Source organism: Cyprinodon tularosa, unplaced genomic scaffold, assembly GCF_016077235.1.
Source record: "Cyprinodon tularosa strain WSP-4 unplaced genomic scaffold, ASM1607723v1 ctg38, whole genome shotgun sequence".
NCBI lineage: Eukaryota > Metazoa > Chordata > Actinopteri > Cyprinodontiformes > Cyprinodontidae > Cyprinodon > Cyprinodon tularosa.
Window position 1 is genome coordinate 573,480 of NW_024039096.1, and position 22,086 is coordinate 595,565.

The window sequence follows — 22,086 nt, forward strand, 5'->3', positions numbered from 1 at the left end:
CCATTAACAGCTGTATTGCACATGGACTTTACTGAATAATGTGTGAGAGGAGAAAGCGTTGCAAGCATTTCCACATATTTCTATTCATATGTTGTTCAATAAAAGAACGAGAATCTGTTTTTTTGCAACATTTTGTGCCTCAGGCTGTCCTGGAGAAACAAACCCTGAGTTGCTTCTGTAAAATTCCAACTATTACCGTCCCCTGCTTTAGTTACTTGTTTCCAAGAAGCAGTAAATCTTCAAAAATTTTGACATTATGGGAATTATGTTTTAAAATATCTTGACTTGATTTTGCTTTGATCTGCATAATTGCAATAACACAGGAGTGTGGCTCAACTCCAAACCTAACAAGATATGCCTGTCGGGCTAAACTGACAGGTTGGAGAAGAAACATAATTTATCAGAGGAGCAGCGAGGAGGTCCATGTGAGTGAGCTGCAGAGATTAGGTGGGAGATCCTTGCAGGATAGTTATTAGTTGTGCTCGTCAGGTTAAAACTGATCTGTGCATCCAACTGACTGAGCTTAAGCTTTATAAGCAAACCAATAATGTAACCGCAACATAATGTGGTGCTAAATACGAATGCATAAAAAATTTTGCTTTTTTGAGAAAAAAAAATGGAGTATTAGGACAAAGGGGAGAATAAATTTTTGTTTTTGCACCACTTTGTTTTTCTGTTATATACAGTCTCATAAGAAAAAGATATCTGTTGCTTTTAGACCGGAAAAAATTTGATAAAGTGCAGCTACTGTGACTTGTTATTATTTTTCAAAAACAGTAAAGAACTGTCTCTAACGCTAGTCTTTGTAAGCACTGGAACTTGTTTTTCTAAAAACCCATATTGGTAATAAATAGTATTTTCCAAATAAGTTGAATTTGTTTAAAATAAATTCTACAATGACATTCAACCTTTTAGTGGGTCACAGTTAATAAACTGTATCAAAATCCTTGTTAAAAGGGCATGGAACACATTTGGACACATAGCTCCTAATTAGTCACTTTATTTTGTATTTTGGCGCCACCGCGTGGCCAGCAGGGGGAAGCGCGGGAACCCTGTTTCCTCCCACAACGGAAGAGGAAGTCGTCCACATTCAATATGTCTGCCGTCACATACGTCTGTTGAACAACAACAAGACTCGTGGAAAATGGCAGACGGTGGAGTTGACGAGTTATCGCAGTTGGAATATTTATCTTTGGTGTCGAAGGTCTGCACGGAACTCGACAATCATCTGGGAATTAACGACAAAGATTTAGGTGGCGTTTTAAAACTTTCCTTTCAGTCCTCTACCTTGATAAGCTAGCCTGTACGTTAGCTCTGTTGCTAATATGTGGCAGGCTTTTCAAACCGTCATTTTGTCTTCGTAGTTGTTCGAGTCATCTCAATTAACATTGGTTAATCTGAACATTGGGTAACAGGAGTTGAAGCTAAAGTCCATTCTAACCTTGTTTTCCTTTTTTTCGTTATAGCTGAGTTTGTTATTAGTCTTGCTGAAAAAGAGCCGAGCTTCGATGGATTCAAAGTTCTTCTGCTCGAAAATGGAGCCGAATTCGCTGTAAGTCAGCAAACTGTGGCATTGGTGGCTAAAAGAAGGTGTTATTGCCCAAACTGCTCCATATTGAATCATTTTTTATTGTTTTTTTATTGCAGGATTCCCTCATCGGTAACTTGCTCAGACTCATTCAGACGATGCGACCCCCATCTAAGGCATCAACAAGTAAAGGTAATATTCCCCTTTACCTTAATTCAATTCAGTTTGTTTCTATAGCGCCAATTCACGACACAAGTCATCTCAAGGCACTTTACAATTCACCAGATCATACAGTCAAATTGATTCAGTTCCCTATCTAAGGAAATCTAGTTGATTGAAGGCAATCCCTCACACTAAGCATGCTTGCAGCGACAGTGGAGAGGAAAAAACTCCCTTTTAACAGGAAGAAACCACCAGCAGAACCAGGCCTTAGAGATAGTAACGCTTATGTAGTTTAAAGGTAGGCCTCCTAGTCCTTGCTTTCAATAATGTATTAAAAGTGATATTTTATCACTTGTTTCAGATTATGATCCTCACCGATTCACCAAAACCTTTCTGGCCCTGAGGTCTTGCAATTTCGGTCATTGTGCTTTAAGCCGGGCCTACACTGTGCAGTTTTTCATTTTTATTTTTATTTTTTCGTGCACACAGCTATAGCTCACACTGTACGACGAAAACCAGTGGTTTTGTGGTACAGTGAGTTCGCAGTTCACGATGCATGTTCAGCATGACGCTGTGATGCAATCTACTTGCTCACATTGTATGTCTATAAACCACGTCGGATTCAGCTTTGCAAAGAGGTGGTGGTACTCGGACTCTCCTATCCGGTGTAGGTACCAGATCTGCTCGGTGGCCCTGCCCTTTATGATGTCAACATTATACATTTTGCATCCGCTCTTGCTAGAAAAAACGGGTTCAATGATGAGGTGTAGCTGTGCTAGATTGATCAGCAGACTGGCCTGATTCTGAATTTTGTCACTCTTCTTTATATGTGATGAACTAATGTGTTTGTTTTTTTAAAACAAGTGACCACCAAACATTTTGTTCACAATGATCTAATTTCATGAGCTCTACCTGATTTCCTCTGCAGCCTCTGATGTTTCATTCAAGCCAAAAACGGAGAAAGACAGGCTGAAGGAATTGTTTCCTGCACTGTGTAAACCCAACGATCCATCACCAAAGGTACGCTAATATTTGCACTCATATTTCTTCCGTTTGAACTTCTTTTCACTCAGCATAATTCTGAAATGAACAAGGTCTAAACAAACTGTTTACTAAACTCTGTATTCAAGCTTATTGAAAAGGAAAGATCTAAGAAAAAGGACAAAAAGATGGAGATATGGCTGAAGATAGAGGATTGGGAAGCAAATTCTGTTTAAGCTTTAATTGAACTACAGCTGGAGTTAGGTTGTTAGAGACCCACATTTCTGTCTTTAAAATTTTGTTTAGTCTATTACTTTGTTGTTTAGTCTTCTAAATGTTGGGTTTTCATGAGCTGCTGACTATAATTGTAAATAAATACAAAAATGCATTATGTATAAAAGGGCTAAAACAATTAATCCTGATTAATCGATTATTGACACAATCATCAACTAATTTAATAAATAAATCTAAAGCATCTATTAGCTATAAGAACAACCAATATACAGCACTAATTATAGCCTGATAAACCAGTATAAATGTGAGATTAAATGTGTAATTTAGTCTGACCCAGATGAATGAGACATCGGAAGATTGTTGATGAGAAAAACCCGTTCTTTTTCAAACCATGTCTGTGCCTATTAGACAACGCTCTGACCAATGAGCGCAACTAACTGTGACGTAGGAAGTGCGACAGAAAGCTGCAGGGGGAGTGTAAAAAAACAGCCTTTCGGTAAAACGGCGAATATGTCCTTCTTAGAAATTAATGAGCGTGGAGCCTCTCCCTGCTCCCGTTTCAAGTAAAACCCCAAGTCTATTCTTTTCAAAGCTAGGGCCCTATAGAATCCGTTTTATTTTTTCCCAAATTCTGTTTTTTCCATTTTAATTCTTGCGAACTCAGTTTTTTTACCCTTTACTGTTATTTGGGTTGTAAAAGAATGTGCCTGTAATGTTAATGATTAAAGCGTACACAAATAAAATAGGAATGACCTTAAATTTATTGAGGTAAAAAAACAGATTTACTCAGTACTTTTACTGCATGATGCAACATAATACTGCATTCTAAGTACTAACAAAATATTAATGGTTATGAACCAATGGTTATAAATAAAAGTGCTCCATTAGCTTTTTCAAGTAAAAAGATAAAATAGGACCTCTCAATTTCACAATTATAAGGTATTTCATAAAGAATCATATTTTCCATACAGTACATTAAAGTGCATAAAAACAAGCCAAAATACATTAAGTATGTAAGCAAGTGTTTCTCAACTTTTTCGCTGAAAGCGTGGCTATCGGCTGAAGCCGCCATGTTCTTTAGACTGAACTGTCGCGCTTTACGTTGCGTCACACCTCAACCCGCCTCAAAGCCAACGCTGATTGGACGTTCGTTTGGTGAACGGATCCAAATTTTCTTCAACGGAGAGTCTCCAGACTGATCAGCGAGTGAAATCTTGAAAGCTCGCGAGATCAGGATGGTCTCACGAGGCTAGATTTTCTTAGGGTTTTAGAAAGTTTGGGCCATAATGCCCAGCCCTAATTGTGATTTATTTAGATGCATGTATAAACGTGTTTGTTGATTAGAGGAACTTGTTTACATTGTTTTAGAGCCATAGTCTTCGGAAAACAGCTACCGTATTTTCACGACTATAAGGCGCACTTAAACGTCTTTTTTTTTTCCCTCAAAATGTGCGGTGCGCCTTATGTGTGTTGTAACTGCGACTTTTGAGACCACCTCATTGAGGAGATGATGAAAGAGTGGCGGAATGTAAGGAGACCAGGTGTTTTTTTTTTTTTCCCGCTCATCACCATCGCTGATGTGAAAAACATGGTGAAACAAATTAAGCTGTGCTCGCTTTTATTCAACCGCTGGACATCGGTGTGAACCGGACCCAGCAGGCGCAGCAGAAGCAGCGTATTTACATGCAAAGTCAATGGTTGACGCGCGTATAGGCGCAGCAAAAGGTCCCGCAGCGCGTTTTGAGCTGCAGGCGCAGCGCGTTGGGAGAGTTTAAGCATCTGACGCACCGCCAACGCGCTGCTGCAGCTCGAGATGGAAAAATTGAAGTTTTGCTGCTGGAAGCGCCGCATCGACCAATCAGAGAAGCTGATCTGGGAGCTGAAAGCGAGACAGACACAGCGCTCTGATGACATATGATATTAACGCAAATGAAAAAGGCTGGATGGATGAGGAGATGATGAAAGGCAGGTGTATGTGAGGAGACCAGGTGGTCGCATCACCATCGCTGTTAATCTGTGACTCCATGCGTGCCCTTCTCACAGCCGATGTGAAAAAAAAGGTGAATCAAATGAACGCTGTGCTCGCCGTTATCTCGGGGGTCTGACAAAGGAACTTCAACCGCTCGACATCGGTGTGAAGCGGCCGTTCAAAGTAAGGCTGCGAGCGGCGTGGGAGCGATGGATGACAGACGGAGACCACAGTTTCAGGAAAAGTGGAAGGCAGAGCCGGGCAAGTTACGCCACCGTTTGCGGATGGATTGCAGATGCTTGGACTAACGTGTCTGCTGGCTCTGTTGTTCAAGCTTTCGCAAAAGCCGGCATTATTTCTGAGGAGCCGCGCTGCACGGAAAGTGACTCTGACAGCGAAGAATGGGAAATTGGCATGTCTGATTTAGCGCAGCTGTTTAATTCAGAAACAGAGGATGATGACTTTGATGGGTTTGATTAATACTTTGTAATAAATACATGAATAAAGCACAAACATGCTCAGTTTTGCTCCCGCTCTATTTTTCTACCTGAAAACTTAATTCAACAGCAGCCTCTAGGCCAGGTAGCCTCCGGTTTCACCGCGGCGGCTGGCAGGTGTTTTTCATCTAAATAATTTACAGTGCAGGCACCAGGATACCAGTAATAAAAGGAAACATATTCCGTCGGCAGGTTTCAAGATTTTAGGTTAATTTAGGAGTAATCACAGCGCTGTGTCATCTGCGATGTGTCTGTCTCACGGCCAGCTCCCAGGTTTGATTAATACTTTGTAATAAATACATGAATAAAGCACAATCATACTCAGTTTTGCCCGCGCTGTATTTTTAAATACGCAGTAGAGGTATTTAAAGGTAGTAGAGGACATGTACCTGTATATAAAAAACGCGCCCTATAGTCCGGTGCGCCTTATGTGTGTGTTAAATACAGAAATGGCACACATAACTGAGACTGCGCCTTTTAGTACGGTGCGCCTTATGGTCGTGAAAATACGGTAAATGTTATGGTTGATTCGACAAATAAAATAGATATTTATTTCAAATAAAAAGTTTTAGACTTTATTTTAACAAAGATGAGTATATGTGTGTGTGTGTATATCTGTGGGAGTGGGGCTCGAACTCAGAACCTCGGGATTTCAAGCTCTATGCCCTTACCACTAGACCGCCACTCCATAGGCCGTAATAATATTACAACATTAATAAAATAAATAATACATAATAGATCTGATGTATGAGTTTCTGTTTTTGCTTGAACTTCGCAGCGGGTGCTGGATGAAGACGACGTGAAAGTCGCTGCTGATGCGATAAAAGAACTAGAGATGTTGATGCCCAGTGTCAGTGGGGGCGACTCCAAAATCAGCACGACCAAGTAAGAGATTCTGTTAACCTTGAGACGAGTAGAAACTTTTTCTGAGTTTTTGCTCAGTTAAAGTTGAAGTGCACATTTGTTATTGGGACTTTTCATGTAGATTTCCTATTTTACTTTAACAGATCAGAAAAGAGCAGACGTCGTAGCCGAAGCAGAGAAAGGGACAGAGACCGGCATAGAGACAGAGATCGTGATAGAGACAGGGACCGGGATAGAGACCGGGACCGGGGAGGAGACGGGAAGAGACGGCACCGTTCTAGATCTCGGTCCAGGTCCCGCTCCTGGGATCGTGACCGACACAGAGATAGAGACCGAGATCATGGTAAAAGAAGAGACAAGTCTTACCGCTGGTCTGAGCGTTCACCCAGCCCTAGAAAAGACTCGGACAAGGACTCTGAGCGCTGGAAAGACAAACACGTGGACCGGCCTCCTCCAGAGGAGCCTTCTGTGGGCGACATTTACAACGGAAAAGTTACCAGCATCATGCAGTTTGGCTGCTTCGTTCAGCTCGAGGGTTTAAGGTCAGCATGAAGTAACCGGTGAAAAACAATCAGTGGCCAAAATGCTCTATTCTTTTCATTCTGCTCAGTTTGAACTCATTCATTCTTCCCAACTGCTGTCTAGAAAACGCTGGGAGGGATTGGTCCACATTTCAGAGCTGCGCAGAGAGGGTCGGGTCGCTAATGTGGCCGACGTTGTCAGCAAGGGCCAAAGAGTCAAAGTGAAGGTGCTCTCCTTCACTGGCTCCAAGACAAGCCTAAGTATGAAGGTAAGATCAAACAGCATAATTAAAATATTATTAAATTTAGTTCATGATACATGAAATAATAGTATTGCCACTTAAAGATACTAAGTGTATGTGGTTTACCCTAACTAGTTGACTTTTTTTCTTACCAGGATGTGGACCAGGACACCGGAGAGGATATCAACCCCAACAGGAGAAGGAATATGGGTCCAGAAGGAGGAGATGATGTCTCCATGAGGAACCCCGACAGACCGAGTAACCTGAACCTGGGCCACGCCCCCGAGATGGAGCAGGACGACACCTTGGAGCGCAAGAGGCTCACCAAGATCTCTGACCCAGAGAAGTGGGAGATTAAACAGGTCAGCCCTCACTGTTCCCATGAGGAAAAACTCTTCTTTATTAAGGATAAAAACAAAAATAATAAATAAGTGACAGAATGATTCTAATGTTTTAAAATATGTATGTCCAGTTTTCTTTAGAAATCATGTAATTAGTAGACAGAGCATGTCACTTAATCTTAAAGTCTTCTGTTCTGTGAAGACGAAACTCGCCTAAACTGACCCAAGAAAGACATTTTAATGATAAAGACTGTTCCAGTTAAAAGAGCCCAAGTTTACAGTCAGATCTGCCATCTAAAAATAGCTTATGAGAACTACAGTGTAGCGGGGGTTAAATGCTGCTGTAAGTCGTCCTTGAACTTGAGGATATTGGTTCTGGGTGTTAACCAAGGTGTGTGAAGTTCGGTCTAATCCTGTCCGTTAGCATGCTGTTAGCATTTTAACATTTTTTTTAATGTGACATTCCTGCTTTCAGATGATTGCTGCCAACGTTTTGTCCAAGGAAGAATTCCCAGATTTTGATGACGAGACGGGAATTCTTCCTAAAGTGGATGATGAAGAGGGTAGGCAGTGGTCTACTTCTTTTCCTTTTTTATTTTGCATTATGAATGTATTTAAATGATGAATTTTCTTAAAATGAAGTCTTGTTTTTATCAGAAATTAAGTAGTAGAACAATTTATGGGCAAAATCACCTCTAGTTAAACATATTATCCGGTAGTTGTGAGGTAAGATGTTTATTACCATGTCATTGAACAACATGTGATCCTATGTGTTATTTCTACTTTACACAGTGAATTGATCAGTTATCATATTTGGCTCATGCTCAACTTTAAACATGTCACTGTTTGCTCTCCTGTTGGTTGATTTCAAACAGACGAGGACCTGGAAATCGAGCTTGTTGAAGAGGAGCCACCGTTTCTAAGAGGACACACCAAACAGAGCATGGATATGAGCCCAGTTAAAATTGTTAAGGTACGGCAGCAGGGGTGGCCTTTTACTCACACAGTACATAAATGGGTCATTATTGGAGGCTTTTCTTGTATTTTTTCTATCATGTAACGCTTTAAAGACATATTTTAGATTTCATTTTTGTAGTTTGTCACCTGAGTACCTGAGAAACGGGAAATAGAAATAGACGGCACAGGTTTTTATCCTTGGATTTGGTTAATTTCATACATTGGGCCTCGGGACTACTACTACTCAATCAGGGGTTGATGTTAAGGATTTTTACCACTTGCCCTTTGGGCAAGTGACTTTCACATTTTATTTGCCCAGAAACAATTTTTACTTGCCCAGTATAATGTTGGATAAATATAGTTTCTAATATTCATGCCGTAATATATATCAATGAAACATGTCTTTTTTTTAAAAATTGTTTTTTGTAATTCTGTATTTCTTAAGTTTCCAGGTTCCTGGTGTGTATCTGCATGCGTCAGATAATGAACTCAAGCCTACATTACCGTGTTAACATGCTTTTCAATCCTTTCTGCACATTCTTTTCAAACTAAACTTTGCTTTAAACTGTTGTGTGCTTGGAAAAATATAAATTGTATTGTTAAAAATCCCCCCCAAAAAACTTGACAGGTTAAAAACTTAAGATAAATCACAAGATAGAAGTCAATGTCACAAATGAATAACTTTTATTTTAGAGTCACGGTATGTTTATACAAGATAATACTATTAATATAATGTGACTTTTCTAGAGAATCTTTATACATAGTTATTTTATTCAGAGTTTCCACAGTCTTACATCATTTCAGAATTCCCTGACTTTTAACTGACTCTGGATTAGTTTTCCCTGAGAAAATAAATGCAGCAACAAGACAATAATAATAACATAACAGCTCACCAATTTAACATGTTTAGCTCTATAACATTTAAATGCACATCTCCAATGTCTGAGAGAAAAAAATTTAATGAACATTTTTTAATGTATGACCTGCATCACTGTACAGAAGACTGCCATATTTACACTGTGCGCATGGCATACAACTATGCCAATTTTCCTAATCCCTGACAAATAATTTTTAATCTAGGGTTATCTGGGTGGTGGGTGAAATGGGTGCAGGGTAAAATAGCCTTGTTGTTGTTTTTTAGCCTGCCAAGTCGAAAAAGATGTGCCTGATTCGCTCCGGACAAAAATCACGCAATCTGGTGGAAAATCACGCGAGAATGTGTACAATACAACAAAAATGGCGCCAGCAACGCTTGTGGGTTGTTTTCAGCGAATGTCGGTGATTTTAAAGTAATTTTGAGTGAGACTGTCAATACAGTCTCACAAAAATATCACAATATAATGAAGAAGGCTTAAATCCTTTGATTTATATACATTAAAATGTTAGACCATATGCTAAGTTGTTTTTAAACTTTCAAGGAAAGAATTGTCAGCTGATGCTTGTCCTCTTAATTGCTGTTTTTGATTTGCTGCTTTGATCAATGCACTAGAATTACAGCTGGATGTTTTATGGGTAATCCGTCTGTCTTCTCAGAATCCAGACGGCTCGCTGTCACAGGCAGCCATGATGCAAAGCGCTCTGGCTAAAGAGAGACGGGAGCTGAAACAGGCCGCTCGAGAGGCAGAAATGGACTCTATCCCCATGGGGCTGAACAAACACTGGGTGGACCCGCTGCCAGACGGTTAGGAAGCCCTTAGATCTGCCTGTTAGATTATTTCTAAGATTCATAAATTGATGCTGAACTCGTGTTTTCGTTAGAGTTCGGATTACTTCAATCTTTTCTAATTTAATATTTTTTGATAGTAAATACTGTTTGGATTTGTCTGCCAATCTTTAGGAAGATTTTATTTATTCTGTGTTAGTGTTTTGGTCCTGCTTTATTAGGGCCAAAGGCCAGTCTGAGCCATCAGACTTCCTCAGTGCTGGCAGAAATTAGGCCTCCTAATGCAGGAGATGCCTATCTGGCTTCCTGCAACCCCCCATTTAGCCGATGGGTCCAATACTCTGTAGTTTATTTTTTCTGTAGATCCTCAGTAGTTTCAAGTTTTCCTTGTAACCCTACTGATCCGACTGGGATCTTGCTTAGTTTTAGGTGGAGTGTTGTAATTGGGTTATAACAAACACATTAATCCTCTCTTCCAGCTGATGGTAGACAGATTGCTGCCAACATGAGGGGGATTGGAATGATGCCTAATGACATTCCAGAGTGGAAGAAGCATGCTTTTGGGGGGAACAAGGCCTCGTATGGAAAGAAAACGCAGCTGTCCATCTTGGAGCAAAGAGAAAGCCTTCCCATCTACAAACTAAAGGAGCAGCTCATTCAGGTGATTTCTTATCTTATCTTACTGGAACCATTGGAGAATATTGTCACTGTTTGAAATGTTTTCTCAAAATGCATAATATCCATCCGCTGATCAATTTTCAGCATTAAAACATTCCAGAAGAAACTGGTACTAATCAGCTGCATGCTCTTTATACAGAGTTCCCGCGGGTCCTTAAAAAGTCTTAAAAGGCATTGAATTCTTTAATATAAAAGACCTTTATTGGCATTAAAATGTCTTAAATCAGTCTTTCGTAGGTCTTAATTTTTAAAACATCATAAATAGGATTATTTTTATTACAATTTATTTTTATAATCTAAATAAAACATTAAAATTGACAATTTTTTTTTTTTATTGTATAAAAAAAAAAAATAACGGCTCGCCATTATTGGTTCCGTCCCGATAGCGGAACCAATAAAAGCGTTGTTGCGGCCGGGACATTTGGGAGATGCACCATTTACTTTTTGTCTGGAAAATATGAGCAAGTGTAAATGTAACGTAAAATGGTCTCCAGCCAAGAGTTTTCTCCATGGATAAAACCAGGGAACATACATGAGGCTCAGTGGATTTTGTGCAAGAAGTCATTCAAGCTCAGAACGATGGGAATTAAGGCAGTGGAGTCACACATGCGAAGCACGAAACACAAAGCATCAAAAACGAGTCACCAAATCAAACATACTAAGAAAACGATACAAAGAAAAATAGCTGCATAAAAGACTTAGCACTGGTTATGTTGTGGCTTTAAAACTGATTTGTTTTGTTCCCTGCTAAAACAAAGTTTGTGAATTCAGTTAAATAATTGTTAAAATATATCTGTCCTTTGTGTGTTTTTAGCTTTCTTCCTGTATGGGAGGCTTTTCAAAATTTGAAACATTAGTGCAGGGGTTTATGTTATAATAAACCTTTGGGTTAGGTTGTCGCAAGCAGGTTTTTCTTGTGTTTCTTGTGAATTTGGTCTTAAATTTTTATTTCAAGTGGCATTAAAAAGTCTTGAATTTAACATGCCTTATGCTGTAGGAACCCTGAATGAGCAATCAATCACCTACTGTAGAGTGGGTCCTGTTAGCATTTAAGTATGGTGCGTTGCTGATTTATGTGAGGGGAAAAAAAGATTAAAGTTTAAGACTAACTGATAATAAGCTTAAAAAGTTCAGTTTAGGCAACTGTACGTGAAGTTCAACTTCTAGTTTTGCTAAACTGAACTTGACAGGTTTCAGAATCAGAAATACTTTAATAATCCCAGAGGGAAATTACTTTTGTTACATGCCCCAGAGGCAATACATGTATATTTATATTTATACAACAAGCCACACAAGATAATCCACAATTAACAACATCCTTGTGGTCATCCTTGACCTGGATGAATGAGAATCTTAACAGATAAACTAGCTGATAATCTTGGTTACTAACAGATCTGTGGTTGCAGACAAAACGCAAATCTTAATGCTGTATCATTTACTCTCTGTCGTTGTGTCACAGGCGGTTCATGACAACCAGATCCTGATTGTCATTGGAGAGACTGGCTCTGGGAAGACCACCCAGATCACTCAGTACCTGGCAGAGGCAGGTTACACCACCAGAGGGAAGATCGGCTGTACGCAGCCCCGCCGTGTCGCCGCCATGTCGGTGGCTAAGAGGGTCTCGGAGGAGTACGGTTGCTGTCTGGGACAAGAGGTGAGCTTTTCCTCCTTCAGTACTTCTGTTGATCCGCACCGTCGTCATAGGAACGTTTCTGTTGTTAAATGTCTTGAGGTATTGCTTGTTTTCTGCAGGTGGGTTATACCATCCGATTCGAAGATTGCACCAGCCCTGAGACGGTGATCAAGTACATGACAGACGGTATGCTGCTGAGGGAGTGTTTGATCGACTCCGAATTGGGCCAGTATGCCATAATCATGCTGGACGAGGCCCACGAGAGGACCATCCATACTGACGTTCTGTTTGGTCTCCTTAAGAAGGTAAGCTACAGGGACGAAAGGTTATTGCATGTTTCTTTCGATGTGGACAGTGGAGAACTTTTCTGAGTGTTTATCTGTCTTCAGACTGTTCAGAAACGCACAGACATGAAGCTGATCGTAACGTCGGCCACACTGGACGCTGTGAAGTTCTCCCAATATTTCTATGAAGCCCCCATCTTCACCATCCCAGGCCGAACATATCCAGTGGAGGTTCTTTACACCAAGGAACCTGAGACAGACTATTTAGACGCCAGCCTCATCACCGTCATGCAGATTCATCTGACTGAGCCTCCAGGTCAGCAGGAAAATAAGAGCATCAAACATTTAAACAGCGCTTAAGTCACAGTATTAACGTCGATGTTGTTTCCTCTTTGTGCACAGGTGACATCCTGGTGTTTTTAACCGGACAGGAAGAAATCGACACTGCCTGTGAGATTCTGTATGAGAGGATGAAGTCTCTTGGACCTGATGTCCCTGAACTCATCATCCTTCCAGTTTATTCTGCTCTGCCCAGTGAGATGCAGACCAGAATCTTTGATCCTGCACCTCCAGGGAGCAGAAAGGTACTTTAGAAGAGTTGCACTGTTTCTGCCTGCCTTTGTTTAGCATTCTAACTTCCCTAAATCTCTTCCAGAAGCAAATATATTTTAAATCATAAACAGGTACACACTGAAAAAAAAGTGCGTATAAAACTCAAACCAAACACGTTAGTTTGAAACCAGGAGACTTCCAGTTGAAGACCTGAGCCAGAGGTGAGGTTAACTGTAGAAAACAGAGTAGCGACTTGAATAATATGAGCTTGAATAAAAAAAAAACACACCTGACATAACAGAGAAAATGTCCCAGATTGTTCCCATATTTTAGCACTCTGTTTTTGTTTGTGGTGATCCTGACAAATTTTTTAGTCCCTACCAGCTAAACAGAAACATATTTTTTTATTTTTTACTGCGGTTATACCAGCATCAAAATTCAATAAGTAGGTTTTTTTTGTTAATAATGACCATAATAAGATAATTTTTATTTAAACCTTTATTTATACAGGCAGCCTCATAATTTTTATAAGAATACTGTTTAATAATGCTGTAAAAATATTTTCCTTTTCTACCTACCGTATTTTCACGACCATAAGGCGCACCGTACTAAAAGGTGCAGTCTCAGTTATGTGTGTCATTTCTGTATTTAACACACACATAAGGCGCACCGGATTATAGGGCGCGGGTTTTCTATACCGGTACATGTCATCTACTACGTTTAAATACCTCTACTGCATATTTAAAAATAGAGTGGGAGCAAAACTGAGTATGTTTGTGCTTTATTCATGTATTAATCAAACTCATCAAAGTCATCATCCTCTGTTTCTGAATTAAACAGCTTTACTAAATCAGACATGCCGATTTCCCCTTCTTCGCTGTCAGAGTCACTTTCCGTGCCGGGCGGCTCCTTGGAAATGATGCCGGCTTTTGCGAAAGCTCGAACAACAGTCCCAGCAGAAACGTTAGTCCAAGCATCTACAATCCATCCGCAAACGGTGGCGTAACTTGCCCGGCTCTGCCTTCCACTTTTCGTCAAACTGTGGTCTCCGTCTGTCATCCATCGCTCCCACGCCGCTCGCAGCCTTACTTTGAACGGCCGGTTCACACCGATGTCGAGCGGTTGAAGCTCCTTTGTCAGACCTCCCGGAATAACAGCAAGCACAGCGTTCATTTGTTTCACCATGTTTTTCACATTGGCTGTGAGATGGGCACGCATGGAGTCACAGATTAACAGCGATGGTGATGCGTGGAAAATACCACCTGGTCTCCTCACATACACCTCCCTCAGCCACGCTTTCATCATCTCCTCATCCATCCAGCGTCTTTCCTCCAACTCGGGCCACCTCGCCTTATGTCCGCGGAAACTCGGCTGCGTCTTCTTCACCTGTCGGAGTTCGTTTTCCATCTTCCTCGACTTGCGAACCATCGATTCATTAATCTTGAATTCTCTCGCAGCTGCTCGATTTTCCTGTTCCTCTGCGTAGCTGATAGCCTTCAGTTTAAACTGTGCTTCATAGGCGTGTCTCTTCTCCATTTTCAGGGTTGTTAAGACAACAATGTTTTGCCTAAAGCACATACCTGGTCTTTTATACACAATCCACGCCCACACTTCCCCCTTTAACGTTCTCATGGTGTTCTCAACGTCCGCAGTAACAACACACATAGGGCGCACCGCACTATAGGGCGCGCCGCACATTTTGAGAAAAAAAAAAGACGTTTATATGCGCCTTATAGTCGCAAAAATGCGGTAATTTGGCTTTGCCAAAGTCCCACGGTTGCTGTTTGAAGGCATCTGTAGTCTTTTTATTTCAGTAATCCAAGGAAAATTGATATGAAATTGCATCTTCCATAAAATAGCTCCTCCTAAGATTTTCAGGTCAGTGTTTTGGGTGTGTTTGTTTTCAACTGCCTGTTAACCTTCTATTAAAGCACAACCCAGAGTTTTTAGTCAAACCGGTCATCCTGTCGGTCGCGTTGTGTAAAATAAACGGCTTCTCTCACAACCCGTTTTACTCACGCCCTCTTCTATTACGTCTTCTATACCTTCTTATGCAGTGATGTTTATGAAAATTATTGACATGAGCCAATGATAAAAGCATAAAAGCAATGGGTGGGGCTTGAGGTTAGCATTTATTCTGGGCCGCATGTTGTCGTGCATTAAGTGTGAGAGCAACTTGGTTTATATTTTTAACCTATGGATCAGAATGCGTTTTAAATGATCCAATAAATGGTCAAATGTGTATAACAGAATTTGGACACCTACAGACCTGTAGCATCAACATTTCTAAACTTTTTTTATTTTTATTTTGCAGCAACAGCATAGGCAGGAATTTATGTCTAACCAGTGGCCATTTTAAAAAGTTTGAATTGCTCTGGGTTAAGCTGTGAGACAGTCACAGTGTTTTGATTTGTATCACCAAAAACGAGAAGGGCTGCACTTAAAAATGCCTCCATCTGGGATTTAAGATGCAGTTCCAATAGATGCCATTTGGGTTCTTCCAATTTTTGTTTACAAGATAAAATCCAGTGGATGGTACTTGGTTCAAAATCTTCTGATCTTTTCTTTAGGTCATAATTGCTACAAACATCGCAGAGACCTCTCTGACCATCGATGGAATCTACTACGTGGTGGATCCAGGCTTCGTCAAACAGAAGGTGTACAACTCCAAAACTGGTATCGATCAGCTGGTGGTGACTCCCATTTCACAGGTTGGATTCATAGATTCTTCGGAGGTTTATGGTTCATTGAGGACTCCCAATATTAAAAGATAGTTTGATTGGCTCTGATTTTAGGCCCAGGCTAAACAAAGGGCAGGTCGTGCCGGAAGAACTGGTCCTGGGAAATGTTACAGGCTCTACACGGAGAGAGCTTACAGAGACGAGATGCTGACTACCAATGTTCCTGAGATCCAGAGGACCAACCTGGCCAGCACAGTGTTGTCTTTAAAGGTTAAACATCCTGTTTGATTTACAGTCATTATATCTTAATGGATTTATTCACATGCTGGTTTTCTTAGAGTTTTAACTAATTTTCTTTCTCTCTGCTAGGCCATGGGCATCAATGACCTCCTGTCTTTTGACTTTATGGATGCTCCTCCTATGGAGACTTTGATCACAGCCATGGAGCAGCTTTACACTTTAGGAGCTCTAGATGATGAAGGCTTACTAACACGCCTGGGGAGAAGGGTGAGCTCAGACTCTAACAACCTCAGTTTTGACAAAAAAAGAAATCGTTTCATCACTAATCTGCCACTTCTGGACTAATTAATGAGCTTCTTAATGCGTCTGGCTGATTTGTTTTTCTGAAACTCCTCATGGTAACCTTAAAATTTGACTTCCAGATGGCAGAGTTTCCTCTGGAGCCCATGTTGTGTAAGATGTTGATCATGTCCGTCCACCTTGGCTGCAGTGAAGAGATGCTCACCATTGTGTCCATGTTGTCTGTGCAGAACGTCTTCTACAGGCCAAAGGTACATCCTCCATTTCTGGCTTTATTTACAAACATGGGATTTTAAAAGCTTTCAGAGTTAAAGTAAAACTTTTTTTTAACCTATTTGAGATCCTAAATGTAAAAATCTTCTCTGGAAGGAAGTGTAATAAGTAATACTTTTATGTCCATTAAAGCTTGAAGTCTTATCAATCCAGTGGATCTAATAAAATGTGTTGGGGTTCCAAAAAGCTTCCCCTAACATATTTTGGTTTGCATGTGAAATTCATTTTCTTTTTAAAACCTTGTAGGAAATTTCTAAAAGCCACAATATTTTCTTGGTTAATTGATGTAGAAAGCAAAACTCTAAGATTAGATTAATCCTATAAGCACATACGTTGAAATGTCAAGTTTTTGTTTCTTGCAACAGATATGATAACCTAAAGTCTGGTGGGGGAAGATGCTTTTAGATTTATAAATGTTATTTAGTCGCCATTTTGGAAAAAAGATGCTGCCTAGTAACCAAGTGAGGCCAGAAAAGCTCCGTCCAGCAGAAGCTAGTAGTTCAGAGGGTGGCATCCAAACATACTTGTAGAAAGTTGAGTGGAAGGAAAAAGTACATTCAGGAAAGATTCCCTAGCAACAGGGATAAACATAACTATGAGGGGATCATTAACATTCACCATTCAAGAATTTCATCGGCCTCTTAAAGCTAAATTTCTTCATTCCTCACATTAAGTCATTTATGAACCAGAGACCATTCCCGTCAAGTTTTGGATTTTAAAATACGGAAATTTTTACAACATCAGCTGAGAGCAGATGAACAGATTTTGACTTGCAATGCTAGCGGCAGTTTCAATTCAGGAGGAAGATCAATGTTTTATATCATTTTATAATACAATAATGTGGGAAATGTACAGGAGACTGCGAATACCGGAGGACAGAGGGTTAAAATCCAGTAGTTTCTTGGCCAAAATGGGAGACTTGAAAGCTATGACATTAGCAATGGCTTAAATCAGGCATCCCCAAAGTTGATCCTAGAAGTTTCCCTGCTTTAGCACAGCTGATTATGAGGATTGCAGTTGAGCAAAAACCCTGTTAATCAGCTTTCATTTAAAATCAGCTGTGCTGGAGCAAGGAAACCTCTGAAACCTGCAGGACAGCGGCCCTCGAGGAACGACTTTGGGGACGCCTGACTTGACTTAAGGAGTAGGAATGGACAGTTGGCTGGTAGCTCAAAATCCTCTATGTAGATGAAAAAAAAATTTTTATTTGAAAAGCAATGTTCTAGAGGAAGAGCAGAGAGATGGAGTCTGGATTGCTGGAAGTTCAGTTTGAAGGTTTTATTTGACTATTTGAGGGCAATGACATCTGCTGGTAGCCTCGTGAGACCATCCTGATCTCGCGAGCTTTCAAGGTTTCACTCGCAGATCAGTCTGGAGACTCTCCGTTAAATAAAATTTGGAGCCGTTCACCAAACGAACGTCCAATCAGCGTTGGCTTTGAGGCGAGTTGAGGTGTGACGCAACGAGAAGCGTGACAGTTCAGTCTAAAGAACATGGCGGCTTCAGCCGATGAAACTAGCGTTAGCGTGGCTATCGAGCAAGTTTTATCGGAATTACAGAGTATTTTTTCACTGAAAGAAGAGCAAAACACTGCTCTGGAGGCTTTTCTCAGAGGAAAAGATGTTTTTGCTCTTCTCCCAACTGGTTTGGGCAAGAGTTTGATCTATTAATTGGCTTGTGTTTTCGTCGTCGCTCTGTTAGTACGTCATAAGCTTCGTTGATCTGATTGGTTTATTTGGCCCGTCTATCACCAACATAGGCCAATCAGCTAACCAGTATTTTCGCCCCTTCCCAAAATTACTTCAACGGAAGGTTTCCAGATGGATATGCGGAGCAAATCCATCTGGCGGAGTCAGGTTAATCTGCTGCTGTGTTTCTAAGTCCAAAGCCAGAGCAACAATCAATGAGGAAATTTCCGAGCAAAGCTTAAGCTTCCCTTTATTTACAGGCTTTATGCAGGGGATGCTTTGATTTTTCAGCAAGACCTGACACCAGCTCACACTACCAAAAGTACCAGAACCTGGTTCAGCCATCATGGTGTCCCAGTGCTTGATTAGCTTGCCTAATGTGACCTGAGCCGCGTAGAGAATCTACAAAGTTTCTTCACAAGACAGATGAGGCAACTGGTCCAACAATGCAACCACTGTTTAACCAACATGGTCTTCCTGAACACCTGAACTGAACCACAGGATCAAAGTCTCCATGCTGTGCCACACTGATGCTGTTGTTACGACCCGTCCAGGGTTGCCAGACCATAACATATTAAAGAGTGGATCCATCCGCTTCCCATCCCAAGCAGCTCACACATACGAAGTTGCACATCTTTAGAAAGGGATTTATTTACAAAAAGGAAAATGGTTCTAAAGCTACATCATAAATGGAGCAAATGACTTGAGAGAGAGCTATATGCAAAAAATAACAAACAAATGGCAACTTTCTAAAACAAAGAAATGAACCAACTTACCTGCTGCAGTATAGGTAAACAAATAACAGTCACCTTAACTCCCAAACTAAGAAAACAGGAGAAAACTTAAGCAACAGAAATGGCAGCTCACTCTTACAAGCTCCAGAATATTCAGATGTTAACAGTGTGGCCAGTTGGGAAGAGTGGAGGACGGAACCAGGAAGTCCACATCAGCAGCCTTTTTATAGTTGTCACTTCCAGGAAGCCACCAATGGGATGTCATGTCGTCATCGTCCTGGAACCAATCAGCAACTGGCACCTGCACACTTACATTAACATACTAATTTACGCCACCTGTAACACTGTAATTCATGCAAAAGTAGATGCAAGCAAGTACTGAGTATATAGAAATTAGCTTTTCAGTATCCTGATTTCTTTTTTAATTTTGTGTCAAAATGTTGGATTTTTGCAGTTTGAAAGCCCTAATCATCAACTTTTAAAGGAGCGAAGACTTGAATGGAATCTAGATTATGCATTATTGTCACTTTCTAAATTGAATGACAGAAGATTTTGAGCTTTTTTCTGATAATCTGCTTTCGAGATGCAGCTGTGATGTGTAAATCGTAGCGAGCTCTATTCCTGAGTGGATCCACTGTGTTTACAGGACAAGCAGGCCTTGGCAGACCAGAAGAAGGCAAAGTTCCACCAACCTGAGGGAGACCACCTCACCCTGCTGGCCGTATACAACTCATGGAAAAACAACAAGTTTTCCAACCCCTGGTGCTACGAGAACTTCATCCAGGCTCGCTCCCTGCGCAGAGCTCAGGATATCCGCAAACAGATGCTGGGAATCATGGACAGGTGGGATTTCTCCTCCTTGTTGCATGACAGAATAGTGTGTCAGGGTGAAATATCACATGCCTTCTCCGTTTACTCCTTTCCTCTCCTCCTACAGACATAAACTGGATGTGGTGTCCTGCGGTAAAGCCACAGTGCGAGTCCAGAAGGCCATCTGCAGCGGTTTCTTCAGGAATGCAGCCAAGAAGGATCCCCAGGAAGGCTACAGAACACTGATCGACCAGCAAGTTGTCTACATCCACCCCTCCAGCGCTCTGTTCAACAGACAGCCTGAATGGTACGAACACATGTTCAATTCACATAGAAAGGAGGCGCCATATCTTGACAGTTGTTTTGTTTACAAACTTGTTTTTCTTTTTATTTAAACATTTTAAGTTTATGCAGCTCTTTTTAATCTATTTTTAAATCTGCTCATAAAACACTGCGTAAAAAAACAAAAAAAACAAACATTTTAACATCCTTATTTATTTATTTTTCAAATTACTTCAGCCTAAAATGATCAAACCGTTGCCTAACGAGCATCTTTAATTATTAGAGCAGCCTTTTGATGAATGAGTCCTTCTCCTGGCAGAATCTAAGGAGAGGATCCAGTTCATTGGCTGTTTTAAAAACACTTTAGGTCATTTGGAAACGATGACCAGAACTTTCTTTAAATCAAACCTTCATTAATAAAAGATTAAGTTCGTTGTTTTGTTTTAAGGTCCAATGAGGCTGAGCTTCAGCTTTTTACAGATATTTTCACCCAGGATTTCCTCTTCTTGACTGAAACCATCTGGCTCTCTATATGTTGCAGGTTTCCAGGGATGGAGGAAGCAATATGACTTTAAATGTTTTCAGTCATTGCTCCAAATTTATTTGCTGCCTCTTTAGGAATCTAGTTCATAGCTTCCTCTGTTTGCCACCAGGTGGCGTAGGCACAGTTCTAAACTTCAAACTTTCATCCTTTTGGACATTTAGTCTTTTTCTTTTAATATATTTTTTTTTTAACAGAGTGAAGGACGATGATTCTTTACCAGCCCGTTCACTGCCTCACCCTTCAGTACAGAGATATCTAAAGTTCTCTTTCTCTAACAGGGTTGTGTACCACGAGCTTGTGCTGACCACCAAGGAGTACATGAGGGAGGTGACGACCATCGATCCTCGATGGCTGGTCGAATTCGCGCCCGCCTTCTTCAAGGTCTCCGACCCCACCCGCCTCAGCAAGCAGAAGAAGCAGCAACGCCTGGAACCGTTATACAACCGTTACGAGGAACCGAACGCCTGGAGAATCTCCCGCGCCTTCAGACGCCGTTGATTTTTGTATGATATCATTAGTCCACAGCCTGGATTTCTGGACGGTGTTTTTGTCAAAACCTTTGTTTGCTTAAGATTGGTCAGAAAGCGATGGGTTTTGGGGTTCCTCTCACAAAAAGTTTTTCTTTTTGTAAAAATTGTACATTTTGTTTCTTTCATTCAAACATTTTCAACGATTTAAATTTAGTTTAGTAGCCGTGATGTCAAATTAGTAATTTTCTTTTAAAGAAACTAAGCAACTAAAGACAAGCTCTTTTTGTGATCAATTTAAAAGTCCAGAAAACGACGACCTGTTTATTTCAACTGATGCAAATGGAGTTTGCCTTTTTATCTTAAACTCTTTAAGCTCTTGTATTTCTAACCAGCAGGATAATGAAACATGTTTGATGTTTTATAAAGGGGCAAATCTGTGTATCTGTGACTGTAAACCTTAAATGTTCTCATTAAAGAGAATCTTTTTTTAGTCTAATGGATTATTTCATGAAGAAAAAATATTTTAGAGGAAATTTGTAATTTTTGATACAATTTGGCATGTTTTAAAATATGCATAAAATATACATAAAAAAGTTTGTTCGTTTGCAGCCATTTTTAATTCTTTAAAAAGCAGCTTTGAAGATGACTTGTTGGGTAGAGTAAAAATATCCCAACACTGCGATCAACAAATTCCTTTTATACTTTATAATTAGTTTGTGCTCCTCAATTAATAAAAGGTTTAACAGGTTCTTCCTGTTCAACACTTGCTTTATTTTATTACAGCAAAAAGTCAAACTGAATTTATTATACTTCATGTTTTCAGTTATGTCCTCCTTGATGAAACTGTTTGCTGTTAATCGCTAAATCTAATATATTGTCTCATTTTAAATAGTATTTCCTAATTAAAAAAAAAAAGGATTTCACAAAGACTCTTTAAAAAAAAAAAATCACAGTTTAT

At 40.3% G+C, this 22,086-nt stretch overlaps 1 protein-coding gene across 1 annotated transcript; it reads left to right on the top strand.

The window, feature by feature from the left end:
* The first annotated feature begins 1,144 nt into the window (after nucleotides 1-1,144).
* Nucleotides 1,145-21,618, top strand: dhx8 (DEAH (Asp-Glu-Ala-His) box polypeptide 8). The gene is made up of 23 exons (XM_038296893.1): nucleotides 1,145-1,253; nucleotides 1,467-1,552; nucleotides 1,648-1,720; nucleotides 2,619-2,710; nucleotides 6,150-6,256; nucleotides 6,379-6,777; nucleotides 6,881-7,025; nucleotides 7,154-7,360; nucleotides 7,815-7,902; nucleotides 8,215-8,312; nucleotides 9,830-9,977; nucleotides 10,439-10,620; nucleotides 12,097-12,291; nucleotides 12,390-12,575; nucleotides 12,660-12,870; nucleotides 12,957-13,138; nucleotides 15,677-15,817; nucleotides 15,902-16,057; nucleotides 16,157-16,294; nucleotides 16,450-16,578; nucleotides 19,669-19,865; nucleotides 19,960-20,139; nucleotides 20,937-21,618. The coding sequence occupies exons 1-23, from the start codon at nucleotides 1,145-1,147 to the stop codon at nucleotides 21,154-21,156; spliced, it is 3,669 nt and encodes a 1,222-aa protein (XP_038152821.1). The 3' UTR covers nucleotides 21,157-21,618.
* Nucleotides 21,619-22,086: the final 468 nt, after the last annotated feature.